General features: G+C 34.6%; 1 protein-coding gene across 2 annotated transcripts in view; it reads left to right on the top strand.

The window, feature by feature from the left end:
* The window catches only part of NHLRC2 (NHL repeat containing 2), a 57098-nt gene that overhangs the window by 11901 nt on the left and 17505 nt on the right, over positions 1-27692 (top strand). For both annotated transcript variants that reach the window (XM_041743344.1, XM_041743345.1), the window contains exons 3-6: positions 7526-7981; positions 10180-10301; positions 14990-15119; positions 27389-27488. In XM_041743344.1, coding sequence (XP_041599278.1) covers positions 7526-7981; positions 10180-10301; positions 14990-15119; positions 27389-27488 — 808 coding nt within the window. The remainder of the gene's footprint in view (positions 1-7525; positions 7982-10179; positions 10302-14989; positions 15120-27388; positions 27489-27692) is intronic.

Here is a 27692-nt window from a genome sequence, read left to right as displayed (position 1 = left end):
AAGAAGATCAGAATTATGTAAGAAATAAAGACTAAATTACAAGGTGCCCAAGGGGCAATGAATTCATATAAAAATGTTATAAGGGGCATTGAAGTAAAGCAGAAGGTAAAACAAACTTAGAGAATGAAAATAATCTAAAAAAAAAAAAAGTAAAAACAGGAAATGATTGAATAGAAAGGCAGGCAGAGTCCAACATAAGACTGCTTGGAGACTGAAGTCAAAAATCATAACAACTAACTAAAACTAATATGTAAAATTAGAATCCAGTCTTGGATTCTGGAAATAAAAAACCTTGAATCTGCATATTGAAAGGAACTACCAGATACCAGGGAAAATTAACACAGAACAACAGCCCAAAAAGTATCCTACTTGAAACTATTACACTTTAATGATATTTTAAAATTATCTTCAGCACTTTCAGGAAAAATGATCACTTTTAGAAGCATGTAAATTAGATGGGACAGACTTTATACAAATAACATATAGAGCAAGGCAGTCGTACATTTTCAAGAATCTTATATAGAGAAACTACAAACCAAGGATATTATATCAAACCAGCTATCTTTCAAGATTCAGTCAGGGTTATGGAAAACCAGTTTTGAATGTCTAAGAACTCAGAATCACCTGTGAATAGATGCACCTGTGAATCTAATTTCTGGTAAATCTACTTGAGAAACAGCTTCTTCTAACCAGGGGTGACTAAGGAAACTGCCAGATGGATGGATGAAGATATCATATGTGTATTCATGATGAGGAATAATAAAGGATTTATTATAGGCACTTGACCTTGTATAGTTGTAGGAGCTGTATATCTAGTCTACATGTAACTGTTACTTGTGCGTCTGCTGCCTCAACTAGAAGTCAGCAGATCTGGCAATTAAAAAGGAAAGATGGATATGAAATAAGGGAGAGCAAGAGCAGACTGCCACCTGCAAGCATGACCTGGAACCCAGGTAAACTTCAACCTAAATAGTGAGGTGACCAACAGAATTAAGTCGGTGTCCTTTGCTGTGGAGCTAAACATTCATCCGATGCAGGAGTTGGAGAAGCTGAGGGAGGAGATCTGGCAGGAGCTGTGGTACATCTATGGGGTATACATAGCTCCTATCCCACAACCAGCCACCAAGGTGAGACAGCAGATAAACTACAAAGTGTGTGAAATGCAGTAGCATGTGGTGCGCTGCACCAGTCCTCCAAGCAAAAGAATATGGCACCTGCTCTTAAACCTCCGAGTTTGCTCATAAAATCTCTCTTACGGGAGAGGATAAGAACTAAGCCGGGAATAGAATACTGGAAAACGGTTCCATTTTAGCTAAATTGGCAAAATATAAATCTGTCACTGGTGGGTAGAAGAATAATATAAAATCATATAGAGGTAGAAAGAATACAGCTAAAGAGAGGGAAGAAAGAGGGAGAGAATGGGAAACAAAACTATTGATTATTGTATACGTAACAGGTGGGAATTAAAGGATGCCATTTAAAAATGATTGACCAGGGGTGTTTGGATGTCTCAGATGGTTGAGTGACCGACTCTTGGTTTTGCCTCAGTTCAGAATCTCAGGATTGTGAGATCAAGCCCGGCGTCCCGCTCTGTGCCCAACATGGAATTTGCTTGAGATTCTCTCTCTCCCTCTCCCAATGCTCCTCCCCTGGCATGTTCTCTCTCGTTCAAATAAATAAGATCTAAAAAAAAGATTGACCAGATAATAAAACGTTATGAAAAGTGGAGTTTGATACTTTTAAAAATGATAAAAAGCTTTAAGGAAAAGGTAACCACTAGAATAAAAATACAAACCCTCCTAAAGTCCAAAGAAATTTTTTTAATTAAGTTTTTTATTTTAATTCCAGTATAATTAAGATATAGTAAGTTAGTTTCAGGTATGCAATATAGTGATTCAACAATTCCATACAGCCCAAATTTCCATAAATGAATGGATATATTATTATATGCACACAATGGAATATTATTCAGCCATAAAAAAGAATGAAATCTTGCCAGTTGCAATATGGGTAGAGTTAAGAGAGTAAAATGCTAAGTGAAATAAGTCAGAGAAAGAAAAATACCATATAATCTCAGTCATATGTGGAATTTGAGACAAATGAGCAAAGGGATAAAAAGGAGAGAAATTTGGGCTGCTTCCATAGTTTGGCTATTGTAAATAATGCTGCAATAAATACAGGGATGCATATATCCCTTTTAATTAGTGTTTGTGTGTTTTGGGGGTAAATACTGAGTAGTGTGATTACTGGCTTGTAGGGTAGTTGTATTTTTAATTTTTTAGGGAACCTCCATACTGTTTTCCACAGTGGCTGCACCAGTTTGCATTGCCACCAACAGTGCAAGAGGGTTCCTTTTTCTCCACATACTCACCAACATTTGTTTCTAGTGGTATTGATTTTAACTATTCGGGCAGGTGTGAGGTGATACCTCTTTGTAGTTTTGATTTGCATTTCGCCGATGATAAATGATGTTGAGCATCTTTTCATGTATCTGTTGGCCATCTAGATGTCTTCTTTGGAAAAATGTTCATGTCTTCTGCCCATTTTTAAATTGGGTTATTTGTTTTGCGGGTGTTGAGTTGTATTTGTTCTTTATATATTTTTGATCCTGTTCATTGGACGTATCATTTGCAGATATCTTCTCCCATTCAATAAGTTGACTTTCAATTTTGTTGATTATTTCCTTTGGTGTGCAGAAACTTTATTTTGATGTCAAACCAGTAATTTTCGTTTTTATTTCTCTTGCCTCAGGAGATATACCTAGAAAAACATTGCTGTGGCTGATGTTAGAGAAATTAACAATTGCCTATGTTCTTGTCAAGGATTTTTAGGGTTTCAGGTTTCACATTTAGGTCTTTAATCCTTTTTGAGTTTATTTTTGTGTATGGTGAAAGAAACTGGTCCACTTTCATTATTTTGCATGTAGCTGTCCAGTTTTCCCAGCACCATTTGTTGAAGACACTGTCTTTTCCCCATTGTATAGTCATTCCTCCTTTGTCAGAGATTAATTGAGCATGTAATTATGGGTTTATTTCTGGGTTTCCTTTTCCATTGATCTTTTTGTCTGTTTTTTTGCCAGTACCATACTGTTTTTATTGCTGCCACTTTGTAGTATAACTTGAAGTTTGGAACTGTGTTACCTCTGGTTTTGTTTTTCAAGATTGCTTGGCTGTCATTTTGTGTGGTTTTGTGTGTGTGTATATTTTCCTAGATTTTTATAGCAGGGTGGTTAATTATGTATTTTAATTTTTTATATAAATGTTTAAGACTTTAAGACTATGAATTTCTTCTGTCCGTGCATTAAGTATACCCCTGTAAATTATGATATATAGTATTTTCATTATCATTTTTTAGAAATTCTGTAATTTTGACTTCTGTCTCACCTTTCTATCAAGTTGATAGAAAATGTTTAAATCTCTAAGTGGAAAGCTATGAGATAATAGAAAATATGTATATTGGTCTCTGGCCTGAGTTCCTGGTACAGAGGTCCTAAAACTCTTGTGACTTCCTAAGTGATAAAAACACTAGGTTATCTTTTGTTTTAATATTTGTTGGGGTTTTTTGTGTGTTTTGTTTTTTTACCCCAGTTCTTGACAGAGTTCTTGAATCTCTTGGAATTCCTTGGGAGATTAACAATGTGTTTCATTCTGAAGGGACCTTTGGTGGGCTTTCTGGATGGGAGCTGGTCACCAGAAGGAAAGAATAATACATGATAGAAGCTTGGGATTTTCAGCCCACACCCCATTTTCTGGAGAGGGGGAAAGGGGCTGGAAATGGACTTAATGATCTATAATACTTATGTGATGAAGCCTCCATAAAAATCCCAGAGGTACGGAGTTCAAGAGCCTCCAAGTTGGCAAACGTGAATGTGCTGGGAGAGTGGAGGCCTTGGTGAGAGCATGGAAGCTCCACCTCCACTCTCAGAACTTGTCCTGTCAGTTGTCTTCTGTCATTTGGATGTTCATCTGCATCCTTTATCATATCTTTTTATAATAAACTGTTAAACATAACTGTTTCCTTGAGTTTTGTGAGCTGTTCTAACAAATAATTGAATCCAAGTGAAGAGTCGAAGTAATCTCTCAATTGACAAGTCCAACAGAAGTTGAGGATTACCTGGGGACCTATTACTTGTGGTTGGCATCTAAAGTGGCAGAGTTGTCTTGTGCGAGTGAGGCCTTAACCAATGGCATCTGTACTAACTCTGGTTAGTATTAGAATTGAAACAAACGACACCCACTCTGTTTCACAGATAATTGCCAAATTTGGGGGGGAAACCCCACACTTAGGATGTCAAAGTGTTGTGAGTGTGGTCATATTGTGAGAATAAAGGAGAAACACAGAAATAGTGTGTTTTTTCTAAACAGAAGATCTTTTGGGGTGCCTCCGTGGCTCAGTTAGTTTGGGTGACTCTTGATTGCAGCTCAGGTCTTGATCTCAGGGTCATGAGTTTGGGCCTTTTGTTTTTTGTTATTAATATCCAGTTCGACTGTATTGTGGTTAGAGTGTGTTCTTTGTTTCCTTTGTGTGGTTGGTGTTTTTAAATACTCTGTGTATACTTCAGAGGAGAGCAAAATGTATTATCATGGTACAGTTTGATATGTATCAATAAGATCTACCTCACTGTTTACGTTAATTTGGCTTTCTATATATTATTTTTTGTCTACTTGACCTGGTTCACACTGAGAGTGGTGTGTTTCTGCTTTATTGAGTTGCTTTTATTACTTGGTACATGGATATTCATTACTGTTTTATCCTTGTTATGAATGCTTTTTGCATTAAAATGGTTCTTTGTCATTTAATGCTTTTAGGCTTGAAATCTACTTGTCTAGTATTAGGATCAAGACCCTTGTTTTGCTTTTGCTTGCCTGGTGCACATTGGCCTATCCCTTTAGCTTTTCTGGTTAACTTTGTTTTAGTTGTATTTCTGATATGCAGAATGTATCCAGATCTTTTTTCTTTTAATGGATGAGTTAAGCCCATTCATATTTACTTATCATTATTATGCATAATCATTATATGTATTAGCTTTTATTTGTTGTGTTTCTTAACAAATTTTATTTTACTAATTGCTATAGTTAGAAAAAGTTGTATTTTTTTTTATTGGTTATCTTTGAACTTACAACTTGTAAAAATGACAGTAAACATTTCTTGAGCTTTCACAGTATACTAGATACTATGCTAAATACTTTATAACAGATTATCTCTTTTAATCCTCAAAACTGACCTATGAGGCAGTTACTATTATTTTCCCAATTTTACAAATAAGAAAACTGATGCCCAGAGAGGTTAAGTAACTTGCCCAAAGTAACTCAGCCAGTAGTAAAGCCAGAATTTGATTACAAGAAATAGGACTCCAGAGCTAATGATTTTTTTGGGGGAAAACTTTATTGTTGTATAATTGACACACAGTAAACTGCACATTTTTTAAGTGTATAATCCTTCCCACACCTCCCCCACTTCTTCCCAGTGCCTAAGCAAACAGTGATCATTGTGTTGTTTTTGTATGTATCTTCTTTCAAAATGTTTGTGGGTTTTTTTTTTAATCTCTCATTTATGATGTGTCTTAACATCCTTTTTTTTTTTTTTCATTTATCCTATTTGGAGTAAATTTCTTGAATTCTTGAACCTCTTAAATTTTGTAAATTTATATCTTCAGTCAAATTTTGGAAGTTTGGGCATTAATCAAATATTTTTTCTGCCCTCATCTATGATTCCAAATCTACATACATTAGATCTTTTGAAACTGTTCCACAGGTCCCTGAGGTTTTGTTCATTTGTTTTTCAGTCTTTTTTCTTTATGTTCCTTAGATTGGTTAATTTCCATTGAGTTTATCCAGTGAATTTATTTTAAATAGGTATTTTTGAATTCTAAAGTTTTCATTTAGTTCTTTTTTATAATTTCTGTTTGTATTTCCTATCTTTTCATTCATTTCAAGTGGGTTTTTCTTTACCTCATGGAACATAGTTATAGTTCCTTTAAAGTCTTTTTTAATTCATAATTATTTTGGTGCTGGTATCTGTCACTTGTTTTCATTGGCCTTCAGCTTTGCTGGTTGAATGTCTAAGTTCTAAGTTCTGTCTCCTCTTTTATCAGCTCTGCTCTCCTTTCATCAGCTCAGCAATTCAATTCTCCATATTTTAAGCTTTGGCTGTGTTTTTGCAGGCCTGCCTCACAAGTGGTGTATAGTTTATAGGAGTTAAGCCAAGATAGTGTTCATACTCAGAAACGGGGAGCCCCCTTCTCGGCTCTCTTCCCTTTGGGGTTCCCACCACATCCTTCAGTCTTGCTGGCTCCCTGGGCCAGAAAGAGGTTTCCATTGTTTTCACCACCCTCATTGCTTCCTAACTGGGGCCTACCTCGGTGTAAAGCCATGAAGTGGAAAAAAACATTGGAAACTCCCCTTCAGGGTTTGCTTCTTCACGTTTTGACCCCTTGTTAGCAATGTACCTGCTTTTGTGTATTTTCTGGGTCATTAGGCAGGGGTATGTGTACATGTGTGATGTGTTTTTTTGGGAGTTAATAGTTGCAAATGGAAGAATGAGCTATCAGGAAATTAAACCCCCCAATTTGCATGGTTTTATTTTTTCTTTATGCTGATGTGCATGGTTTTTGATGAGTGTGTTGGGAAATTATAATTTACATAGCCATTATTACCTGTGTTACCTTGATAGTCAATATTGAGTTTTTTCTCTGAATCCAAACACTTTTTACTTTTTTTCCTATATCTTTTTGACATACTATGTTGATTAGGTGAAAGAAGTATCTTGTTCTTTGTTTTTAGCAGTTTGCTATCTACAATTAAGGCTTGTTTTAAGAACTATATAATAGGAGTTTTAATAAATCAAAGACCTTATATTATAGAAACATCTTGTTTATATTTGTTCCATTAATCTGTAATGTAGGTAGGCCAGAAAAATCTAAGAGGATAATATAATGATAAATATTAGCAAAAAATAGTCATAGTCATTATGAATTTCAAAGGCACTTATAATAGGTAGGGGATAATAACAATATTTCGGTATCTTCATAAGATATTAATGTTTTTTTTAAAAAAATTAAGACACAAAGAGGTTCACCCCTGAAATAACCACATGATTTTGATCACATATATTTTTACATAGTTACCAAGACTGTCATGAGATTTAGATGTTACTTTTTTTATGCATGTGTTTATTTTTTTTTAAGATTTATCTATTTATTTATTAGAGACACACAGAGAGTCAGAGACACAGGCAGAGGGAGAAGCAGGCCCCATGCAGGGAGCCCGATGTGGGACTTGATCTGGGGGCTTCAGGATCACACCCTGGGCTGAAGGCGGCGCTAAACCGCTGAGCCACTAGGACTGCCCTATGCATGTGTTTAAATGCAGTTGAAGACACTATTTTAGGTCTGCCTTTAAAAAAAAAAAAAAAGGCAAAACAAAACTCTTGTAGTGTTTATTAATGACTCATAACCTAATGTATGGATGATGACATTCAAACTTTAATACTTCCTAATGTTTAACTTATAATTTTTCCCATTTAGATGGTCTTCTGATTGTTGGTGTTCACTCAGCTAAGTTTCCAAATGAAAAAGTCCTGGATAACATTAAGAGCGCTGTTCTTCGATACAACATCACTCACCCTGTGGTTAATGATGCAGATGCCAGTCTTTGGCAAGAACTAGAAGTTTCCTGCTGGCCAACTCTGGTCATACTTGGACCCCGTGGAAATATGTTGTTTTCTTTGATCGGAGAGGGACACAAAGATAAATTATTTTTATATACTTCCATAGCTTTAAAGTATTATAAAGACAGGGGACAGATCAGAGATAATAAAATTGAAATAAAACTCTATAAAGATTCGTTGCCACCTTCACCATTGCTGTTTCCTGGCAAAGTAACAGTGGACCATGTTTCTAATAGATTGGTAATAGCAGACACTGGACATCATAGAATTTTGGTCGTCTGGAAGAATGGACAAATTCAATACAGCATTGGAGGTAAAGTTTGCATCTAATTGTGATACATAATATATTTTATAGTAAAAAAAAGCTTGAGGAAGTGTATTAAAATTGAAATTTATCACCCTGGTTTTACATCTAAAACAGGCTTTTATTGATATCTACATAGTTAATAAAATCTGTTAAGTACATTCTTATTAATCCTGCTTATTACTCAGGCTGAATTGACATCTAGTAACATAATAGCAAAGAGAAAAGTAATTCATCTCTTTGCAGTCCTGCTTTAATCACATATGCAGCATTAGTACTAAAGTAGGGGTATCTGCATTCCTAATGCAAATAAACTAGTCTTTTTTTTTTTTTTTTTTTTTTTAAGATTTTATCCGTCTGTTCATGAGAGACAGAGAGAGGGAGAGAGGCAGAGACATAGGCAGAAGGAGTAGGCTCCCTGCAAGGAGCCAGATGTGAGACTGCATCCTGGATTCTGGGATCACGTCCTGAGCTGAAAGCAGATGTTCAACCACTGAGCTACCCAGGTGTCCCCAAATAAACTACCCGTTTTCCTAAAACCTAGTGTTATTCTTAGTGTTCCTAGATATTGTTCCCCTAGCTCTTAGATTTTTCACATTTCTTCTTTTTCATTTTTATTAGAATATGTGTTTTGTGTTTCTTTCGTTTCAGCAACTTGATGTTTGGGTTTACGATGGGCAATTATGAGAATTGTTGCTTAAAATTTATCTATTATAATAGATTGAGTTAAATGGTTAAAAGGTTTTTAACTGTATAATTTTCAAAATAATGTAAATGAATATTTTCCTTTGTTAAACAGAGAAACCATCAGCAAGCTACCTTTTCCAAGCATATTTTTAGGAATGATGTTCTCTTGTGATAAATTAAAAGTTATTCTACAGTAGTTTTTAAAAAGAATTTCTGTGATCAGATATAATTAGGAAATATTAGTTAGATGTGGTTTAAGAGACTTTTATTGGTGGTGATGTCACTGTACTCTGCTTTTACTTTTACTCAATCTTTTGCTCTGCTTATGTACCTCATGAATATTTAAGAGAGGTTATAGCATACAATATTTTCCAATCTGAAGTGACTAGGATACTCTCCCTTTATTCCCACAGGGAGCTCCCTTTAACAACAATAATAGTATTATTAATAATAATAATAATAGCAAACACATATATGCCCGGCATTATTCTAAGGACTTTACCCATATTAATTTAACCCTCACAGAGCTATGAGTTAGGTTATATATATATATTGGTTCCATTTTACAGAAGAGAAACTGAGATATAAAGAACAAGTTTAGATCATCAGCTAGGAAGAAGGTAGAGTTTAAGTCACTTGGATTCTTGAGTTCATGTTCCTAGCCACTACCTTATACTACTTCTCTTACTAACATCTAGGACAGTGGAGTTCTGCAAAGTGTAGTTTGGGAGTGCTGACTTAGAGGCTTTGAATGGCTTATTCTCTGGTCACAGAAGTAACAGTTACATGTTTATGTTGTGTACTCTCCACCCTTGAAACTCTGCCTGTATTAGAGAAGCTGAGAAGTAGGCCATTAGACCAGTATCATTCTTTGTTTCTCCATGTGTTTATAGGATACTGTAGAACTTTGTGACAAAGTGAAATAGCAAATATGATGGTTTGTTAACCTGAGGTACATAGGCTAGTTAAGAAATGCTTGAATGGCCTTTAGGATCTAGGAATCCCGTGAAATTGTTTGTGACATCTTATGGGCACATATATTTTTCTGAGGAAAAATTCATAATTTTCAATGTATTATCAAGGGAGTATATCTTCCAAAATTGTTAATTCATTCATCTAGATGTGAAAAGATTAAAATTATTTTTAATGCTTTCTAGTCTAGGTAATAGATAATTAAGATAATTTTTAAAATATTCTCTTCTGATGGATACTACTAAAGTAACCATTATCCAGTGAGCCCTGTCATTAGCAAAATTTATTCTTGAGAAAAACATATCTTGGGAAACAGTTTTTATGTGGAAGTATCATACTACTTATATTAAAATCCCAGTTTTAAATACAAATTTTATTTTGGCAGGATTTACATATGTTGTAAAATGATTACAATAGGTTCAACTGACATCCATCTTTCCCTATAGATACAATTAAAAAAGGGGGGGGGGAATATATTTTAAGGGGGTTTACTTTGAGATAAATTTTTAAGTGGAAAAAAATTGTCTTGTGACTATCTTGTCTTTTAGGACCCAACCCTGGAAGAAAAGATGGAATATTTTCAGAGTCAACTTTTAATTCACCACAGGGTGTAGCTATAAGGAATAATATCATATACGTAGCAGATACTGAAAACCACCTTATAAGAAAGGTAATTTTCAATTTTAAGTAAACTTTTACTACTTCTAATCGGAAAAAAATTGTATTTACTTGCTACATTAAATATTTGAAATGAGAGGGTGATGCTTAAATCCTTCAAATCCTCTTTGTTACACTTTTTTCAGAGTTAACTGCTTTAGTTTTATTCTTAGGTGTCTTAATTTCCTGTGTATCAGCCTGTAGTTGTCACAGAAGACAAACCTACCAATCAAGTCCTTTTTTTATCCTTTGTTTCAAAGTGCGTAATCACCTCAAAGCTCCTTATTTGGAGGTATTTTCTAACCACTGTTTACAGAGTGAAGCTTTGTCCTTTTTTTGGTTAAAATTTCCTCAAACCGGGATCCCTGGGTGGCGCAGCGGTTTGGCGCCTGCCTTTGGCCCAGGGCGCGGTTCTGGAGACCCGGGATCGAATCCCATGTCGGGCTCCCGGTGCATGGAGCCTGCTTCTCCCTCTGCCTGTGTCTCTGCCTATCTCTCTCTCTCTCTGTGACTATCATAAATAAATAAAAATTAAAAAAAAAAATTAAAAAAAAAAATTTCCTCAAACCTTAAAAAAAAAAAAAAAATACCACTCCCACCTCCCTTCAGCTCTTATGCTTTGCCTGGAAATACATATCAGTTAGTCTTAAAATTTGTTTTACCTCATTCCAAAGTTATTTATTAAAAATGAACTAATATGGGCAGCCCGGGTGGCTTAGCGGTTTAGTGCTGCCTTCAGCCCAGGGTGTGATCCTGGAGACCTGGGATTGAGTCCCACGTCAGGCTCCCTGCATGGAGCCTGCTTCTCCCTCTGCCTGTGTCTCTTCCTCTCTCGGTGTGTGTGTCTCTCAGGTATAAATAAATAAAATCTTAAAAAAATAAAAATAAAAAAGAACTAATTCATAAAGGTAAAAAAGGTTCATATCATCTGTTCTAGCTCCCCAGAGGTAACCAATCATTGTTAAAACTTTTATCATTTTAGTAATTTTTTTAAAAGTCAGCTGAATTTGATTATCCTGAATTAAATATTTTAAAATTCATGTTCACAAATTAAATGGCTCTATATTTTCTTATACTGTTCTCACCTGATTTTGGAATCAAGGTCACACCAACTTCATTAAACGAGCTAATTAGTTTTTGCTCTTTTTTCTGTTTTCTTGGAATAATTTGTCTAATATAGGAATTAATGGTTTTTGAATATTCATTAAGACTCCTCTGTAACATCATCTGGACCTGTGGCTTTTTGCAAAGAGGAATTATCTTAACAGTTTTTGATATATTTTTTAAATCAAAATGGATTCCAAGGGCCCATCCCTAGCTGCCTGTTGTATTTTGCAGATTGGGCTCAGTTAAAATACAAATAAGGTTACATTGATGAATATTCTTTACAATTTCAGGAGATTATAAAACAGCCACTAAAAATAATGCAAGAGGATACTGCTTAAATCAATGTAACTCACCATAGTAACAGAATAAAAGATAATAACTATGATTGCTTTGCTAGATTAGATATTAAATGCTTTTTAATGTTTTTCTATTTATGATAAAATTAATAAACTTGAAACAAGTATCCTCAATATGATAAAGAACATCTACAAGAAGCTTATAACTATGATTAATGCAAAATAGTGAATGATTTTCCTCCAAGCCTGGGAACAAGGGAAGGATCACCATTCTCACCACACCTGTTAAAAGTTACCCCCAGTATAAGTACTAGCCATTGTGATGAGGCAGGAAAGAGAAAAGGCATATGCTGAAAAAGAAGAACTGTCTATTTGCCAATTACATGTCATGTACATAGAAAATTCTAAGAAATCTATAAAAAAAACTACTTGAACAAATAAATGAATTTAGGAAGGTTGCAGAATACAATGTCAATATAAAAAGATGAACAGTATTTTTATATACTAGTAATAGTAAATTAGGTTGGAATTTTAAAATTTTATTTACAATAATAAAAAATACATAGAATAAATTTAACAAAATACATGCAAGAACTGTATACTTTAAACTCTAACATTACTAAGAAAAAAAATAATCCAGTAATTGGATTGGAAGGCTCAATATCCATTCTCTCCAAATTGATCTGTGGATTCAATGCAATCTCAATCAAAATTCCATCAGGCTCTTTTGTTTGTTTGTTTTAAAGATATTGGCAAGCAGGTTCCAATATTTTTACTTGGAGGTTGCAGAACAAAGGTTTACTGTATCTAAAACAATCTTGGAAAAACAAAGTTAAAAGACACACTATCTAATTTCAAGACTTACTCTAATACTACACTAGTCAAGACAGTGTGGTACTTTTACAAGGATAGATGTATAGTTCAGTAAAAAAGAATAGAATGTCTAGAGGTAACCTCATAACCTACACAGTTACTTGATTTTTCAAAAAGCATCAAAATAATCAAGGGAGAAAGGAAAGTCATTTCTGCATATTGTACTTGAAAAACCAGATACTCATATGTAAGGAAAAAAAGAAACACGACCCCTACTTCACACATCAAATACAAACATCAATTCAGTATTCATCAGAGACCCAAATATAAATGTTAAAACCATAAAGTTTTTTAGAAGAAAACAGAATTTTTGTGACTTGCAGATTGGAAACGTTTCTTAAAGACTGAACACAGAAAAATCCTAAAAGAAAAAAATGATAAATTTGAATATATCAAAATTTAAACCTTCTTAAAATTTACTGTTAAGAAAATGAAGACAAGCTACAGGCTGTCAGAAATTAGTCACAACAATTTACAAAACATATCTGAAGGGATTAGAATCCATGAAATATAAAGTTTCCTACAAATAAGTGGCAAAGATTTAAAGACATTTTTTCAAAAGATGTAAGAATGGACACAAACTCATAAAGTAATCAATATCACAGGTTAAAAAGGAATGCAAAGTAAAACCACAATGAAAGGGGCACCTGGATAGCTCAGTCTGTTAAGTATCTGCCTTTGGCTCAGGTCATGATCCTAGGGTCCTGGAATGGAGCCCCGTATCAGGCTCCCTGCTCAGTGGGGAGTTTGCTTCTCCCTCTGCCTCTGCTGCCCCCTCTGCTTGTGTTCACCTTCTCTTCCTCTCTCTCTCTCTCTCACACACAAATCTTAAAAAAAGAAACCACAATGAAATACATCCACTATAATGGTTAAAATTAAAAAGACTGACCAAAAATAAAAGACAACACCATAGGTTGACAAGACAAGGATGTAGAGCAGTTGGAACTTGCATACATTGTTGGTGGAAATTCAGAAATGATAGATTACTGGGGAAAAAAAACCTTCTGGCAGTTTTGTTTTGTTTTAATCAAACTTATCCTATACCTGCCCTATATAGTCCTGGGTATGTACACAAAAGAAGTGAAAAAATACATTCACCAAAAGGCTTATATACAAGAATATTGAAAGCAACTCTATTTGAAGGCCCCAAATTGGAAATAGTCCAAGTATCCATCCGTAGAAAAATAAGTTAATGAACTGTGGCATACTCCTATGATGGAATACTGAACAAACTACTTATATATGAATAAATCTCAGAAACCTGTTTGGTAAAAGGCTCACACGCAAGAGTCCGTACTTTTTGGTTCAGTTTATCTGAAGTCTTAGAAGAGATCCATGATGGAAAAACAGTACTCTGCCTCTGGGGGTAGGAGTGATTGGAAGGAGGCTTAAGGGGTCTTAACAGAATGAAGATCTCATTCGATATCTTTATGTAAGTTGAGGCTACACAGAGGAATGCATTTATGAGAATTCATTGAATGATACATTTAAGGTATGTGCATTTCATTGCGAATTTTGCCTCAAGAAAAAAAGGAACTGAAAAAATACGGAACTCTTGTTAATTTTAAGTATGCAGAGATATTTAGGGTCAGTGTACTCTTGTTTACAGTTTATGTTGAAATGCATCAAAAAATGTAAATGAATTGAGGGACAGCTCAGTAAGATACATGATAAAGCTGGTAAGTGAAATGTTTATATGAAGTGGTGGGTGTATGGATGTTTGACGCAAAATTCTTTCAACTTTTTTGTTTGTTTGATAATTTTTATGGTAAAATGTTGGGGGAAAGGTCTCAGGAGTTGAAAACCAAAGCGTCTTGTTTCAGTAGACTTCATTATCTTAGTTTATAAAGTAGAGCCAGTATAATGTAGTAGAGCTAGAACTGCCTGGGTTTAAATCCTAGATCTCAACATACCAGCTATGGGATATTGGGAAAGCTGCTTTATTATCTGTGCCTCAGTTTCCTCAATATTAACCATAGGATTATTATGAGGAAGAAAGGATGGATGGATGGATGATTCTTGGATCAATGCCTAGCACATATTAAGCTCTGTATTTGTCAAGTACTAGACATGCATAATTGAAATACATTTAGTTTTAAGAAACATGCATCTTTCTAGATTTTGCTTTGAAATTTCAAATTTCACTTTCTTTTAACATATTTTATAGTTAGGATGACATCAACACCAATCCTGCTAGAGGCCATGATGAGGGAGGGGGAATGAATGGAAGGGGAAATGAAAAGGACTGAGTTTTGTGCATTTGAATAACAAGCTCACCCTATACTTGATTAGCCTTTTTCTTTTAACTTTTTTTTTAAAGAGTATTTGTGTTGCAGAAACTTTCTGTATGTTCTGTTGGAAATCTTCAGGTACCAAAAGGAAAAAAAAGTAACATGCATTTCATAAAACATGTTGATTTTTATAGATTGATCTAGAAGCTGAGATGGTGAGCACTGTAGCCGGCATTGGAATTCAAGGTACAGATAAAGAAGGTGGAGCTCCAGGAGAAGAACAACCCATTAGTTCCCCTTGGGATGTAGTTTTTGGAATGTCAGGTATGTAAACTTTCAGTAGTAAATATAAGTTACTTTTCCTTTAATAAATGTAAGATTTTTAAAATATTTGGGTTAATTCTAGTTGCTAGTTATTTTATATTTTTGTTACCTATGGTGGGATTTGTTAATTGTGTAACAATAAAGCCAGCAGTAATATATGTAAGTTACAGTATATATTATATGTAACATTTTATACACACAATAGACTATATATTACTCTGAGGTTAAAGAATTTTGTCGTAGCTGCAGTTTCCAATTAATAATAGTTCTGAATATTCTTAAATTGGAAAGACTGTAGTTTCAGAACTTCAAATGATTATTCATGAACTATGCTATTTAACAATGTCCTTTTTATTCTAATTTGAAAAGAAATCAAGACGTGATAGCTGCTTTTTATAGATTAAAATTTGTACTGAAATAGGATAGCTACTTTTGGGTAATTAAAAAAACTTTAGTGAATTATGTAGGTATTTACAATGAGATATTTACATTATTTTTATAATCTTATCTATATTAATTGACTAAAATATAATGTAGGAGCATTAGTACTCTTTATTTTTCATTGGCCCCCAGTGATTCTGAGATAGTTATCTACACATCTAAAACCAGAGTAATGAAAAAAGAAAGTTAGTAGAATACATTGAAAATGGAATTTGGGATTAGATGGTTTGTATGATTTGAATTATATTTATAGGGTGAATAAGCACGGGCTTGGTTTAATGGCTTTACATTTGAGATAATTTCCTATTGTGATGTTAATTTGGTTATAATTCTAAGACCTTCATTTTTTCCATTGTGATTATCTTTATAAGACTTTTAATATCAAATAATTGAATGAACTCTAGTATTACTGCACTTAATAAGAACTTAGGTATTTTGCATAAGTTACTTTTGAGACTTATTTTTGGAATTCTGTGTCCTAATAATCATGAGTTATTTTAGTGGCTCACAGGGAGGAGGGGTTGGGAAGGGAGAGGGAGCAGTGTGTCCCAGGTGCAATCAGTAAGGGAATATATGCAGAGAATTGTAAAACATAGTAAAGCCAGCTACAGTTCAGTCTTCTTTTTGTTACCATACACCCACAATTCTAAATAATTTCAGGGTTAAAAATATTCATCCCCACCAGGACTTATCTATCAGTCCTGCCTCCTTGGCAAGAGTACACTGAACTATTGATACACTGAACTATTTGAACATAAATCTTATAGATAGAAAAATAGGGAAACATCTCTCAGTAAAATAGTCAAAGTGGATGAGAATTGTTACTTTGATGTGCTGTTACCCTCCCTCATGGGAAAAAAAATGGTCTCTCCTTAGTATGTAACCCCCCCCCCCCCGCCCCCGGGATTTAAAGCTAATAGTGCATATAGCAATTCAGCTATAGATATTTACATTTTTGCAAATTACAATTTCTGTTTGCTGTATCTGTTAATAATTGCCACAGTAACACTTCATAATAAATCATCCCAAAACACTCATACAAACCTAAACCTTTATTTCTCAGATAGGATTGGGGTTCAGCTGATCAAGGCTAAGCCTGGGCCTGGTTCCAAGATGATGTTTGGGTCTAGATCTGCCCCATTTGTTTCTCAACTTCTTTGAACCTGTAGCTGTCTGAGGCATATTCTTTTGGCAAAAGGCAGGAACACAAGAGAATAAGCCCAGTTACACACATTTTAAGCCTTTGCTCACGTGGGATCTGCTTACCTATATTTTATTAGGTGTGTCACATGACTAAGCTCGAAGTCATGGGACAGGGCTATGCACTTTGCCTACAATGAGGCCATGATAGGGGTGTGGATGTACAATAGAACAGAGAAGTGAAGAAGTAAGACTAGTAATTCAGTCTATCACATAAATCAGTTTATATTGCTTAAAAATAGGATGTACTTTACTGGATACTTTATTTAGTCGGATTTACTTAAATATTTTTTTCTAGGCTAAAAGTTTTTCATACTTTGTAGCATGGCATCTCTGGTTGTTTATTTCTTATTGAGAATGTACCCCCCCCCCAAAAAAAAAAAGAGAGAATGTACCCAAATTGTTTTCTAAGGAAATCTTGGCTCTATAGACAAAGTACTCTCTCAGCTTCCAACTGGAGTAATATGCTGAGACTCATGTCTTTATTAAGCTCAGTTCTCAGTAAAGGAAGTGAGACTTACCTTAGCTCAACAGATCATTAAGAACATATGGCTCCACATTTCACTTACAGCTCAGAATAGCTTTGCTCCAGGTACTTGGCAAAAGGAGTAATCTTGAGTGCACTTAAGCTTAACAACTTTCAAAATGCTAAGAGAAAATGGTTTTCAAGCATTATATCTTGAAGGACTTATAATCACAATGACTATTCTAGTCCAACAGTTTTTAACCTTGAGTTATACTCCAGGCATTCTTGGTTAGGCTTTTTCAGGTACTTAAACTTCCCAGAAATTCTATATTAGATTTGGGGCAATTGATCAGATTCTCATCAGAATTTCAAAGTTGTACATTACCCAAAAACATTTTAGAGCCACTACTTTAAATTACTCTAAAATCTAATCCTAGATTAGATTTGCCGAGTATGAGGAAATTGCATCACAGAATATTTGTTCTTACAATTGTGTTTACTAAACAGTATTTTGGCATCAAGTCATTCATTAAAAAATGTATCAAAACATAAATACATTTATTTATATCTATGCATATGTGTTTCATATTATGTATTTCATCAAAACACAATCCTATAGGACTTGTTACCATTTTTATGATAGGAACTTGCTGGTAGTTTAATCATTACCTTATAAATAAATTTCTTTACTAAAGAATTTTTTTTCTGATCTCTGTGTTATAGATAATACTTTTTTCCAAAGTATCAAGTTTGTTTTAAGCTCCTTGATAATTTGAATATCATAACTGATTATATTTGCTTTGTTTTATTACCAGAAACCTTAGAGACAGATTATCTTTAGCAAAGTATAATGAGAGCATGCATTCATTTTTTGGTATTAGTACAGCTGCATCTCTTTTCTACCCTGTTTCCTGTTGCTTCAATTTCTTTATTTTAAATTTATTAGTGTTTGTTTCTTTGTAAGCTACCTGAATCCTTTGTGGAAATAAAAGTATAAGTAAATGGAGTAGGATCCATTACTGGTGTGATTAACTGTGATAATTGATCCACATAGGAAAAAAAACTTTAAAATCTGGGAATCATAAAAGTAAAAATGCTTTCTTCTAAGAACTATAAATGTACATTTTTTAGCCAATCTTTTGATGTAGAACCAAAACCTTTTCTTCATGTAGCCTCTGATGGGTCTTATACCACTCAAAATATATTGCTTTGGTTTCCTTGAAGTGTCATGAGAATTGTCTTTCCACACTTAGTTCAACAATTTGACTTAGATAATTGATTTTATTAGGTCTTTTCCAAAGTGTACAACTTTGTTTTCATAAAAACAACTTTGCATTCATATTGAATTGGTTGCTGTACATATAAATTATGTAATCGTACAACTGGTTTAAATAGATGTGGAATTAAATGCAACTTGAGGGACACCTGGGTGGCTCAGCGGTTGAGCATCTGCCTATGGCTCAGGGCATGATCCCACAGTCCCGGGATCGAGTCCCACACTGGGCTCCCTGCATAGAGCCTCTTCTCCCTTTCCCTCTGCCTCTGTCTCTGCCTCTCTCATGAATAAATAAATAAAATCTTAAAAAAAAAAAAAACAACTTGAAGGGGACTGGCTGATAAAAATGGTTCTTGTAAACACTTAAGTTTTTTAGTACATTAAGAAGATATTTCTGAAGTTCTACCATAGTTAGGAATTTGAGAGAGGACAGAATTATCAGGAGGAATACATGGGAAATAGATTCGATGTTGTAATATCTTCATACATTAGGCTGTCCTGCAGTGCAAATAACAGACCACAGCTACAGCTAGCATTTGCGGACAAGTCTTAGGCATCTGAGTAAGAAACCAAGTTACAGAAGAGACCTACGATATGATTTCTTTTACAGAAAGTTGAATAGGAAGCAAGACTATACAACAAACCTTTGAACAAGGGGGGAGTTAGGGGTGCTGACTCTTCTGTGGGAAAAAAAAATCTGTGTGTAATATTGACTACCCCAAAACTTAACTACTAATAGCCTGCTGTTGCCTGGAAGCCTTACTGACAACATAAAGTTGATTGATGTGTATATTGTGTATTATATACATTATACATTCTTACAATAAAGTAAGCTAGAGAAAAGAAAATGTTAAAAAATAAGAGAAAATACAGTATAGTATACAAGACCCATCAGAGGCTACATGAAGAAAAGGTTTTGGTTCTACATCAAAAGATTGGCTAAAAAATGTACATTTATAGTTCTTAGAAGAAAGCATTTTTACTTTTATGATTCCCAGATTTTAAAGTTTTTTTTTCCTATGTGGATCAATTATCACAGTTAATCACACCAGTAATGGATCCTACTCCATTTACTTATACTTTTATTTCCACAAAGGATTCAGGTAGCTTACAAAGAAACAAACACTAATAAATTTAAAATAAAGAAATTGAAGCAACAGGAAACAGGGTAGAAAAGAGATGCAGCTGTACTAATACCAAAAAATGAATGCATGCTTTCATTATACTTTGCTAAAGATAATCTGTCTCTAAGGTTTCTGGTAATAAAACAAAGCAAATATAATCAGTTATGATATTCAAATTATCAAGGAGCTTAAAACAAACTTGATATTTTGGAAAAAAGTATTAATTATCTGTAAAGAAATTTATTTATAATGATTGAACTACCAGCAAGTTTCTATCATAAAAATGGTAACAAGTCCTATAGGATTGTGTTTTGATGAAATACATATGAAACACATATGCACACATAGATATAAATAAATGTATTTATGTTTTGATACATTTTTTAATGAATGACTTGATGCCAAGATCCTGTACAGCACAGTACTATACTGTTTTGATAGAAAAAAATCTTTATATAAGTGGACCCATGTATTCAAACCTGTTCTCAAGGGTCAGCTATCCATTGAAAATCCATTGAGACATGGTAAAATTGAAAAAGCAAAAAAAAAAAATAAAAAACACAAATTTTTAGATCAGTGGTTCCTTGTGGGAAAAGGAGGTGATATGATCATGGGAGAGAACCATAAGATTTTCAGACAGTACTCTTCGTCTTCAGCTTAGTGGTGTGCACATTGAGTTTTAGTTATTAAACCTTGTATATAACATGTATCTTTTTTATGTTAAATTAAAAATTGAACTTTAAAAGAAAGCCATAGATTAAGTAAAAAGAATGAAAAATGAGGACAAATACATAATTGAATATCTTATCAAGAGGCCCAGTTAATAAACAACATACTTCAAGAAATAACGTGAAAGGTACTTGAATATCTCTGTTTTAAATATGTATGTAACATGTATATGTATGTATTTTAAATAGTGACTGAATAGCCCAATCATGCCATTCATATTTTTATCAGTAGTAAAAGCATAAAAATAATTAACATAAAATGATTTGTACAGAAGATTGTTTCATCATAGTTAATTTTTTTATTATCACTGTGATTATAGTCAGAGCTTCATAATGCGCTAAAAATAATTACTGACTACAATAAATTTATATTTTTTTCAGAATGCTTGCCATGTTTCTAAGAGATTTTTTATCAGAAAGGTCAAAACCCCTGCCTGTCTCTAAGTGCTTTAGACTTTACCTGATTTAGAATAATTTATGGAAAGGAGAATGTGCCTGAATCCCATTAACCATCCTTGGCCCTTTAATCAGCATTTGATAATTTAGCTGTTCTTACCCAACCTTAAATGATTGAAATCCAATTGTTTGGTGTGCTAGCTTAAAAATCTCATGTTGGTGCTTATGTGCTTAGATAATATGCTTCTCTGACTTCCATTAATATGTTATAATATACCTCTAAGATAATCAAGTGATAGATTTTTCTTTTTAGGAATAAATTTTTTACAATATGACTTCTTATTTTGTTAAAAACAATTGTAGTTTTATATTTAAAGTTCGAGAGAAGAGTCTTTTATTATCACATTGACTTTATTTATAAGATTTTTTTAATATAAATATAAAATATATATAAGATATAACTTATAGAAAGTGACATTCACCCTTATTAGAAATAAGTTCTACGTATTTTGACAAACATATACAGTTTTATAACCATTACTACAATCAAGATAAATTTCTATCAGCCCAAAAAGTTCTCATGACCCTTTGTTCAGTCTCCTTCCTACCATCTCTACTGCCCACTCCTTCTGCTGGCAACAATCCTCTATTTCTTGTTGCTCAGTATAGTCTTTATGTCTGGCTTCTTCCATTTAGCATAATGTGCTTTTGACATTCATCCCTGTTGCTTATATCAGCAATTTGTTCTCTTAATTTTAAGTAGTATTCCACTGTATGGCTGCATCACTATTTGCATATTAATTTACTAGTTGAGAGTTGTTTTGGATATCTCTAGTTTTTGGCAATTATGACTAAAACCTCTGTAAACATTTGTGTACAGGTTTTTATGTGGATATATGTATTTATTTCTCTTGGGTAGATGCTTAGGAATTGAAATTGCTGGGTCATATGGTAAGTGTGTGTGTTAGTTTTACAAGAAACTGCCAAACTGTTTTCAAAATAGTTTTCTTAGAGTCCCAAGTGTCCTTCTGGAATAATATTCTTTTAGCTTAGAGAACTTCTGTAACATTTCTTGAGGCATGTATCTGCTCACACTAATTTCTCTTGGCCTTCTTTAAGTGGGGGATTGGAGGTGGGATGTCTGAAAAAGTATTTAGCCTTCATTTTTGAAAGACATTTTTTTACTCCATATGCAACTCTGGATTGACTTTATACACACACACATACACACTTTGAAGATGTCATTCCATTATCTTATAACTTACATAGTTTTAAACAAGAGGTATAATTTAATTATTTTCATAGTTTCTTAATATATATATAAAGTGCATTTTTTCTTTGGCTGTCATCAAGATTTTCTCTTTGGTTTTCAGCAGTTTGACCAATATGTCTAGGAGTTATGCGGTTAGAATTCTTCAGTCTATAGTTTTGTGTCCTTCATTATCTGTGGAAAAATTGTCACCTATCATCTCTTCAAATATGTTTTCTGTTCCTATCTTGTTCTTTCTGGGATTTCAGTTACTTATATGTCAGATTCTGATACGTTCTATCCAGCAACTTTTACATACCATGTTGTTTTATTTCACCCTTTTTTTGTGTGTTTCAGTTCAGATAATTTATATTGATTTATCTTTAGGGTCATTGTTTCCTCAGCTGTGTTTAGTCAACTGATGAGCCTATTGAAGGAAATTTTTATCACAGATTCTTTTCTGTATAGCATTTCCATTTTAGTATTTCCTATCGATTCCATCTATCTGCTTAAATTCTTCATCTATTTTGGTATGTTGGCTACCTCTTTTTCTAGATTCTTTTTTTTTTTTAAGATTTTATTTATTTATTCATGAGAGACAGAGAGAGAGGCAGAGACACGGGCAGAGGGAGAAGCAGGCTCCATGCAGGGAGCCCAACGTGGGACTCAATCCTGGGTCTCCAGGATCACACCCTGGGCGTGCTAAACCGCTGAGCCACCCGGGCTGCCCACTTTTTCTAGATTCTTTAACATAGAAAGTATAGTTCTTTCAAAGTCCATGTGATACAATTCTAAATTTCAGGTTGTTGCTGAGTCTGTTTCTGTTGATTGCTTTATCTCTTGAAAATGGGATTTTGGTTTGGGTGGTTTTGTTTTGTTCTGCTTTGCTTTTATGTGTGTCTTCTCATTTTTTAATTATATTCCAGTAATTTTGAATAGAACTCCAGAGGCTGATAGGATCAGTAGTGTTTATGCCATAAGGGAGGTTGAGACAATTTAGTCAGAACCTAGGCTAGGTCTGGGTTTTATTATTGCTGTGGTTACTGTCAGTTTATCATAGCTTTCAAATTCCTCTTGCAGTGGTTGCAGTTGCCTTAGCATGGGGGCCTGTAGCTGGAGCGTTTTTCTCAGTGTCAGTACACCATCAACTTTCAGCTATCCTGCACAGCTGAGCCACGGAAGGCTTGTGTCTCTGCACTCTTGCAGTGCTCCGAAGATAGATTGCTGCTGTTTATTCTATACCAGGCTGCACTGGGCCTAAGAAGGTATTCTATTCCAGTTAGCCTCAGTCTTGGAGAGACCCTGTGTCCCTGCCTCCATGAAAGGAGTTAGGGAGCTTTTTGTTTGTCCCCATTCCTTCTCTCTCTGGCAGCTAAACACTGAGTGGTTTTGAGGAGTTTTCTGCTTCTCCCCAGCAGTGGGAAACCTATATTGGTATCAATCAGTATGGGGTCTTTGGCCTAAAATAGTTCTCTGCCCCTCCCCCAGAGGTAGAGAGGGTTTTTCCTTCTACCCTTCTCCTGTGTCCTGCAATTGGTCTTTTCCTGTGCCCAGGGGATGTTAGGTTTTACTGCTTTCTTCTAATGGCCTGAGATTTTGCTTCCTAAGAGATTTAGAGACTAGTGTAGAAAATCTATTTATACAAATGGACAATTTCATAGATGCTATTTAGAGGGTTCTAATCACTGGGATCTATTTTTGATCATAGCTGCTTAAAATAACAGTGAATTTTTAAAGGCTAGATGGCAGGTAATTTTATTTCCATATTTCATTTGCTGATTTTATTCCTATCTTCTAAAATTATTTCACTAATCCTTACAATTATGAGAGATATTGCCTTTTAAAATACTTGCAAAACCTTTTCAAACTTTTGACAGTCTTTTTTTTTTTTAAGTGACTTGAAAATCCGTAATACTAAATGCACTCTTAATTTAAAATTGAAATGTTCATGACTGTCACATTCTTGTTAGAAGGAACAAAACTAATACCCATACTTGGTGATATAATTGTGTGCTTTAGATTTCAAAATCCAGGGTGAACAGTATAAATTATTAATATGATTCTTGTTGGTTTAGTAGACATTATAAATGCCAGGCTACCTTTTTCCCTTTTCCCTTTTTTTTTTCTTTTCTTTCTTTCTTTTTTTTTTTAACTCTCATTTTATCTGCAAGAACAAACTCTTCAGCCCTCAGTGAAGTGATCAGGCCAAGTAAAAACTTCCTGAGAGGCAGCGTAGCATTGACTGGAGCCAGACCTTTTGGGATCTAATTAGTTTTACATTTTAGTAGTTGTGTGACTTTGGACGAATTACCTAGTCTCTTTATGCCTCAATTTCCTCATTTAAAGATATTAATAGTATCTAGCTCAAAAGCTTATTGCAAAAATTAGAATAGTGCCTGGCACATAGAAAAAGGACCATAGAAGTATTTGCTATAAAAAAAAAAAGAAGTATTTGCTATAATATAGAGTTTCATCCTGTGAGTCACAAAGAGCTGCTGATAAGCTGAAACAACCCAAAAATGGAAAGGCAACGGATTGGAAAAAATACTGGTAAGAGATTATTCAGACATAGGCTATTCCACAGGCTACAGGGAGGGAAGGACAGGAGTGAACCTAGGCACACATCCTAGAATAGAGAGCCATTGTTAGATTTGATCAGATCCTTGCTTCTGAGCCTCAAGCATGAGCTAATAAATCCATCAGGCGGAGGAGGAGGAAGGCAACAGGCCAAGCAGGGACTTGACCAAAAGAACCCAGGCTCACTTCTGTAGTTTCTTCATTCTGATCAGAACACTAATAATCTGGAGTCAGACTCACTAATAGATTAACTAGTCCAGGTTTAGCCATGTGAGTTTCAGCAAATTATTTAACCCTTTTCTATGGAGATGATAAGATTAAGACTTGCTAAAGTTGTTAAAGGAAATAATCCCTGTAAGGTGCTTGGTCATTAGCTCAGTGCCTTAAACATAAGAAGTGTTCTAGATGGTCATCATTCTCGCCCCCTCCCCTCCCACTGTCATCATTGTCATCATAAGTTGTCACGGGGAATCCCAAGACCCTGAAATCCTGATTTGACACAGCCTTTGCTTCTATACCTTTTCTCATTCCTCAGGCTTCTAAAGGAAATAAGTACACAGAGAGCAAAACCAAACAAACTGTTTACACTTTGCTACTATGAAGTTTGGCCTTCATATAGTAGATCCTGGTTGAATTAGGTTGGTCTGTCTGGAGAACTGATGGGGTCTCTCACTCAGCTATACACCAACACAGCTCTCCTTTGGCAAGGTAGAGGCTTTAAAAGCATGTCAACTTCTAATAATTACAGTTTTACTTCTATTCCTTTTGGGGTATTTTTTGCTTCTTCTTGTACAAATTAGGACTTTTATATGATGCTAAATAAAAGTGTTGATAGCAGATATCTTTGTCTCATTTCTGTTCTCAGGGAAAATGTCTTAGTCACTTTGGGCTGCCATAACAAAATACCACAGATGGGGTGGCTTAAAAACAAATTTATTTTCTCACAGTTCTGGAAGCTAGAAGTCCAAGGTCAAGGTGCCAGCATGATTGGTTTCTGGTGAGACCTTTCTTCTGGCTTATGGATCACCTTTGTACTTTGTCCTCACATGGCAGGAGCAAAATAAATAATTTTGAAAAGCTTTTGATTTATACAAGGTGATTAAGCAGAGACTGAGTCCCCAGAACAAATGGATGCCCTTGTCACCTGTAATATAATTTTTGTTCATAAAAATACTTAACTATGAAAAATTAAATTGAAATACTTAGATTTCATAGGACAGCAATTAAGAACACAGAAAAAGAGGCATCTTGTGATACAGATTTTTTTCTGTCGGACTGCCTGGTGTCAGATTCCAGTTCATTTACTAGTGCTGGGGTCCTGGCAAGTTACCTAACCTCTCTAAGGCCTCAGTTTCTTCATCTGTAAAAAAGGCCTAGTCATAGTACCTGTAGGTGTTTGAGAAAAATGTGAGTGATAATTTCTATAAAGTGCTTGGCACATAGCAACCGCAATTTATTGAGAACTGTCAATATTATTTTTGTTGTTGTTAAATTGAAAGATATTGAAGGTAATACACTTGAAGGAAGAAAAGTTCCATTTGGACACACACTACTTGAAGTTAAAGAAAATACAAGTAAGATGGCCTTACCAAGATACTTCTTTTAGCATAAGGTATATCTGACGAAATATTTTAGTTAAAAATTCTCAATTATATATAAAAGTCGCTTCAGAATACAGTTTAAAATAGATATATTTTGTAAAGTAGGCTTCACACCCAACTTGGGGCTCAAACTCACGACTGAGATCAAGAGTCACATGCTCCACTGAGCCAGCCAGGTACCCCTAAATTAAAATAAATATTTTAACAGTAGAAATAATTTGAGAAATAGAGCCTTGTCACATTGTAGTAAGTTGTAATATCAATCTAAGAAAGTAGAAATTTACTTATGAATTTTAGTAAACAATTATATATTGTAGTCTATATTATAATATATTGTAGTCTTAACTTTTTTGCATGTCAACTATATTTTTTGGAAAAAGCCTCATAGCCAATTAAACAATGGATTTTTAAATAGCAACTGTGATGTGTATCTAAGTTTAGCTAATCCTGTAGTGGAAATACATTTTTTTTTTTATATTTTACTTTTAAGTAGGCTCCATGCCCAACATGGGGCTCAAACTCATGACCCCGAGACCAAGAGTCGCATGTTCTACTAACTGAGCCAGCTTGGTGCCCTAATGGGAATACATATTTGTTACACTATTGAAAGATACGTTTTTTTCATGAAACATTGTTCAAGGGCAGCCCTGGTGGCACAGCGGTTTAGCACCACCTGCGGCCCGGGGTGTAATCCTGGAGACCCAGGATCGAGTCCCATGTTGGGCTCCCTGCATGGAGCCTGCTTCTCCCTCTGTGTCTCTGCCTCTCTCTCTCCCTCTCCCCGCCCCCCTCTCTCTCTCTGTCTCTATGAATAAATAAATAAAATCTTTAAAAAACAAAATTGTTCAAAAACCTGTTATTAAAGCATATGATTTCAGTGGTTACTGCTAAGTATTTGACTGGTGGAGTTTCTGTGGAGAGTATATGTCAACTGACTTTCTCAAGAAATCAAATATTTAAAAACATTGTGCCCAGAGATGCAGAGGGACATCCTGCTATTAAGAATACTTTGGATTTCTGTGAATTTACACGTAATTTATAAATCTAAAGAAAGAAACCTTTCACAAAGAAAATGGAAAAATTTCAAAAATAACTTAAAACTATAAATATGATTTATAAACATACTGCTGTCATTTTTTAAATATCTGAAACATGTAGAATATTGATATTAACGAGATACATATATAATCATTACTTTTTATTTTATAAAGGTTCAGAGGTCCGAGGAGATGACATTCTATGGATAGCCATGGCGGGGACTCATCAGATATGGGCACTGCTCCTGGACTGTGGCAGACTACCAAAGAAAAAGTAAGCGACAGTATCTTTCTTTGGGTTAACAACACGAATTCACAGAACTCCCTCTCCTCCAGTCTCTGTTCTTGCAGTGCCTCTGTGCTAGTCAGGATGTGCTGAGCTTTGGTACTGTACAAACAGCTCAGATTCTCAGGAGCATCAGACAAGGTTCGCTTCTTGCCCACTCACATAGGTTCTCTGGGAAGCGCTCCTCTGCCA

Source organism: Vulpes lagopus, chromosome 2, assembly GCF_018345385.1.
Source record: "Vulpes lagopus strain Blue_001 chromosome 2, ASM1834538v1, whole genome shotgun sequence".
Classification (NCBI taxonomy): Eukaryota; Metazoa; Chordata; class Mammalia; order Carnivora; family Canidae; genus Vulpes; species Vulpes lagopus.
Note: the sequence above shows the minus strand (reverse complement) of the source record. Positions and strands in the feature narration are given on the sequence as shown.